Source organism: Juglans regia, chromosome 13, assembly GCF_001411555.2.
Source record: "Juglans regia cultivar Chandler chromosome 13, Walnut 2.0, whole genome shotgun sequence".
NCBI lineage: Eukaryota > Viridiplantae > Streptophyta > Magnoliopsida > Fagales > Juglandaceae > Juglans > Juglans regia.
In genome coordinates this window covers 14908048-14913320 of record NC_049913.1, presented here as the reverse complement: position 1 = coordinate 14913320, position 5273 = coordinate 14908048, and the positions used below count along the sequence as shown (strand labels likewise).

Sequence of the window (5273 nt, the reverse complement as noted above, 5' to 3'; positions counted from 1 at the left end):
GGTTTGTACATTTATTATTATTATTCTATAAATAATTGCGAATTACAACACAGTTGTCAAATGTTAATGTTTGAAATTCTTGCATTGTATGCAGGGAGAATCAAGTTGTCAATTCTTCATATGGGTCGATATACTTCAGCTGATAGAGGAGAAATTTATAACAAGAGAGAATGCAGTCCGACATAGAGAGGATGATTTATTGTTGCGCGAGTATGAGGTGTCGAGAAAAGAGGATAAACTAATACAAAGAGAGAATGATTTGAACATCCAAGAGGAGGAAGTTCGAAGGCGGGTCGTAGAGAATAGATGTGGTCGTATATTATTGTGTCTGTATTGGATTTGTTCTATTGTAATAGTTTTTGGTTTGTTTGGATGATAGATGTATCTACCGTTATTGTAATTGCAGAATTTTCTATGAATATTTTGTAATTATGGAACAATTTGCTTATGTTAATGGATGTTCATTTTTTGTATTTGTGAGACTGGTACTATACATTTTAGTGGAAAAAAACTCTGTACAGTGAAAAAAATGTGTCTAGTGATAAGAATATGTCCAATTTCATAACCTAAGCAGGGGAAAAAATGTGTCCAGTGATAAGAATCTGTCCAGTGATAATAACCTAAGCAGGGGAAAAAATGTGTCCTGTGATAAGAATCTGTCCAGTTTCATAACCTAAGCAGGGGAAAAAAATGTGTTCAGTGAGAAGAATCTGTCCAGTGATAAGAATCTGTCTAATTTTATAACCTAAACAGGGAAAAAAAACACCCATCCAATGTAAATAGGCATCACAAATCTGTACAGATTTTCATAAAGTAGAACAAATTTGCCCGAAAAACATTATTTACAAAACCCATAGACATTCTTTACAAAACCCATATACATTCTTTACCAACCCATCCACCATATTTACATTCTTTACAAATGACCACAAAACCCACCATATTTCATCACAACACCCAAAATAAACATAACTACAACGTCGCAACAACATTCTCATCACAATATTTCATCACAACAACAAAAGATACAACAAATTATTAAGACACAACCGCGACCTCATCAGTGCCCAATGGTGTTGGTTGTGTAACTGTACTACATTGTGTTTCAACAAGAATATCATCAACATTAGAACCAAGTTGATCCACTTTAGCACTAGCTTGAGCTTCCGATACCTTACCATGTTGTGATTCATCATCAAATATTTTCCTGCAAATCTAAAATTCAAATAAAAAAATACACATCTATTAGAATGGATAATGCATGCAGTCCAATAAATATATAATTAATATGAAAAAAAATTTACTACCTGTTTCTTTCTTCGTTTGGTCGCAGCCTTCTCCACAGGTGGAACCTTCCTTTTCGATGGAGGCCTCCCTTTCCCTCGGACAACGTGTGGGGTTAATATTTTCTTATCGTTGTCCACTGCCACGTTTTCTCTGACCTTAGTTGAACCAGATTCAAGTGGTAATCCCTTAAAGTTATTCTCAAAATCATCCAAATGGCACATGAATGCATTCACATGGTCATCACGCTGGGATACACGGGTTGCTAATTTTAGACATCGTTTCACAACAAGCTCATACCTTCGTGCGTCTGCATTTTGCCGCATGTCATCGTAGCTACTTTTGACCAGTGTGTATCTCCTTTTCAAGTCCTTCCGCCATCGATCTAAGACGTACTTCTCTAGTACACTGTGAATCTTCTTCATCTGACAAACTTTTAGTACATGTCTACAAAGGATCCCCCTCATCTCAAATAATGCACATGTGCATTTCAGTTCACACTCCTCCTCGTTATAATAAACTGTGTACTTGACGGTTTTGACATGGTCATCCTCAATAGTAATTTCATCCAAAACATCGAATGTGGAAATGCAACCTTCCTTGTTGAGAAATAGACAATTACTACACATCATCCCCAACAACTCTTTCTGGACCTCTTTATACTTAGCGTTTGTATACAATGCTTGAAACTGCTTCTCAATCTGGAATGGAGATACACATGGGATAGTTTGGTTGCAGGACATGAAATCAGCCGTAGTCTCGACCTCTACCTTTTTCCTCAAAGCATTGTCAAATTGATCTATGAATTCTTTTAGTGTTGTACTAGAATGCACAAATACATCGAAGAAAGCATTCATGCTTTCAGACCGTTGTGTAGTGCTCATGCCAGCCCAAAATACACCCTTTAAGTAAGCTGGTACCCAGAACGACCTCTCATTATATAACCCTTGCAACCATGCATTATCACCAATGTCATACTTCTGAATTAGTTGCCCCCACTTCTCTTCAAATTTTGCATATGTCTGTGAATCATATAGGGAACTAAGAATGGAAGTCTTCAACCCATTATTAAATTGGGAGTGAGATCCCAATTTCTCGGGAAGTTTTCGCAGTATATGCCATAGACAATATCTTTGGCGAGTGTTTGGGAATACAAATGCAATAGCAGACTTCATTGCTCGGTCTTGATCTGTTATTATCGCTTTTGGAGCTCGATCATCCATGCACTGCAACCATGCGCGAAACAACCATACAAAAGTAGCTGTGTCCTCGCCTAAAATCAAGCCAGCCCCTAATAGTATTGACTGCCCATGATGGTTGACCACAACAAAGGGAGCAAAAGGCATACTATATCTATTTGTTAGGTATGTCGTATCGAATGTGATGACATCTCCGAAATACTCATAAGCTGCTCGACTTCGTGCGTCAACCCAGAACACATTTCTGATTCTCAAGTCTTCATCCGCATCCACAATAGAAACAAAGCCATCATTGATCAACCTCATTCTCTTAAATTAGTCAGTAAGTGCCTCACCACCTCCTTTACCCAACCTTAACTGTCTGGCTTTGTCAATGAAATTCCGACAGTCTTTTTCTTGGAAATCAAGATTTTCAAAACCCCCCGCATCAACAAGAAGTGCTCCGAAATTCTTATTCATTCGAATACCTGCTCTGTCATTCAAGTCCAGCATCCTTTGACTATATTCATCCAAACATTTGTGCGATCTAAAAAACCTAGACTTCTGTGGGCTGACGATATTATGATTATGGGCAATCTCAACAATGGTCATCACCCATACACCCTTCACCAAATGAGCATTTATCCTCACCTTACAATCTGTTTTAGTTGTTGGTCTTGGCCTCGAGATATTGTTGTGGCTAGGATGATACTTGCCGCCCTATGCACACCCAATTGTCAGATACTTGGCACTCCCATCTGCCTCCCTCTTTGTCCTTTGTGTTATAACGCCAAAACCTTGTTGCTTGGCATATCGCTTGTAATAGGTCATAAGCTCTTTATCAGTGGCAAAATCCATACCAGGTTTTGGCTTCTCAACTCCTTCATCATTCAATACTTCATCAGTCCCCTCGGCCTCAATCCCCTTAACCTCTCCCTCTTTACATACGTCCGATGAATTTTCTGAAAAAGAAAATGCATTATTTGGATTACCATTTATATTATATATATGCACTAAATGTTTACTCATCGGGTTAAAATGTAATACCGCTACTCATATTTTGAACTCGGTCCGACTCTCTCGCATTACTCGACGAATGGTTGAGCATCGTTGGTCCAAAAGGTGGCATTGATGGGGCTGTAATTTGATACGGTGTTAGAACAAGCCAAATGCATGAAAGAAAAAAGGAAATATAGTTTGAAAGTTTGAAAAAAATTTACCAGATTAATATTTTGAACTCGGCCCAACTCCTCTGCATTACTTGACGAAGGGTTGAGCATCATTGGTCTAAAAGATGGCATTGATGGGGGTTGTAATTAGACACGAGGTTAGAACGAGCCAAATGCATGAAAGAAAAAAAAATATATTTTGAAAGTTCGAAAGGAATTTACTAGCATAATATTTTGAACTCGTCTCGACTCCTCTGCATTACTCGACGGAGGAGGATAGAACATCCTTGGTCCAAAATGTGGTATTGATAGGGGCTGTAATTAGACACGAGGTTAGAACGAGCCAAATGCATGAAAGAAAAAAAATATATATTTTGAAACTTCAAAAGGAATTTACCAGCTTAATTTACTCGACGAAGGGTTGAGAATCGTTGGTCCAAAAGATGGCATTGATGGGGGTTGTAATTTGATTTAGTGTTAGAATGATCCAAATGCATGAAAGAAAACGAAAATATAGTTTGAAAGTTCGAAAAGAATTTACGAGGATAGTATTTTGAACTCGTCCCGACTCCTCCGCATTACTCGACGGAGGATAGAGCATCGTTGGTCCAGAATGTGACATTGATGGGGGCTATAATTAGGCACGAGATTAGAACAACTCAAATGCACGTCCTCAATTTTTTTTAAAAAACTTATAACGAAATTTACCTGGATAGCCCATGCGAATGTATATATAAATGGTGGGTAATACGAATTTCCTGAACCACAATATCCCTATGATACACAAATAAAAATTCATTAACTAATTGGAAATATCAAACACATGGACATTTCTAAATGACCAATGTGTATCATACCTGTGCCGGTGGGATCGATGTAAAAGGCTTAGGTGCCCTTTCATCTTTCTCTTTATCCATTATGCTATTTTGACTGAGTCATAATGAAGTTTTAGAAATCAAGATAACAAGAAATATTAAAATTGATTATCTCACCACTAATAAATTTAAATCATGTACACTTAAAAAAGGTTGATAGTAAAACAATACTTGTATCTCATTTGATATGAAGTAGACATAGGAACCATTAAGCCTCGAATATCATCACTAACGACGCAACTACCATGTACAAATCTGCTCTATCATTTGCTTTTTCCAAGTTTTGACATAAAAATCCATGATTTAAGAAAAAAGATTATGGAAACGAGCCCACATGATCACTTCATTTAAACCAAAAACTCATGTAGACTAGAGTTGTCGTGTACCCAACAACTAATAAAACATAAATATCGTTAGACTAGAACAAACTCACCAAAGCTCAAGTATAATAACATAAGCTCAAAACAAAAAAAATATAAAATATAAAATCAATTCAAAAACATGCAAGGGATATAAAAAAGGTTCAAACTTGAACCAAAACCATCTCAATAATCAGTTCAGAGCTACCAAAATTCCCACCCAATCCTTATATATATATAGACCTACCAAAAAAATTACATTGCCTTGTATAGGAAAACCCAAACAAAGAGGACAGACAAATACAATAAGATTTTAGTCGTTACTTCTATGTAAACAAACACAAACACTTGGAAGAAAGATCCTGTGAAATAATCCAACAACATCGAGATGTGAGCGAGATGCTGACG

At 37.0% G+C, this 5273-nt stretch overlaps 1 protein-coding gene across 1 annotated transcript; it reads right to left on the bottom strand.

Annotated features, from left to right (window-relative positions):
• Positions 1–1038: 1038 nt before the first annotated feature.
• On the bottom strand, positions 1039–2789 carry LOC109003282 (protein FAR-RED ELONGATED HYPOCOTYL 3-like). Its single transcript, XM_018981370.1, has 2 exons — positions 1308–2789; positions 1039–1215 (listed from the first exon to the last, which is right to left on the bottom strand). The coding sequence occupies exons 1-2, from the start codon at positions 2787–2789 to the stop codon at positions 1039–1041; spliced, it is 1659 nt and encodes a 552-aa protein (XP_018836915.1).
• Positions 2790–5273: the final 2484 nt, after the last annotated feature.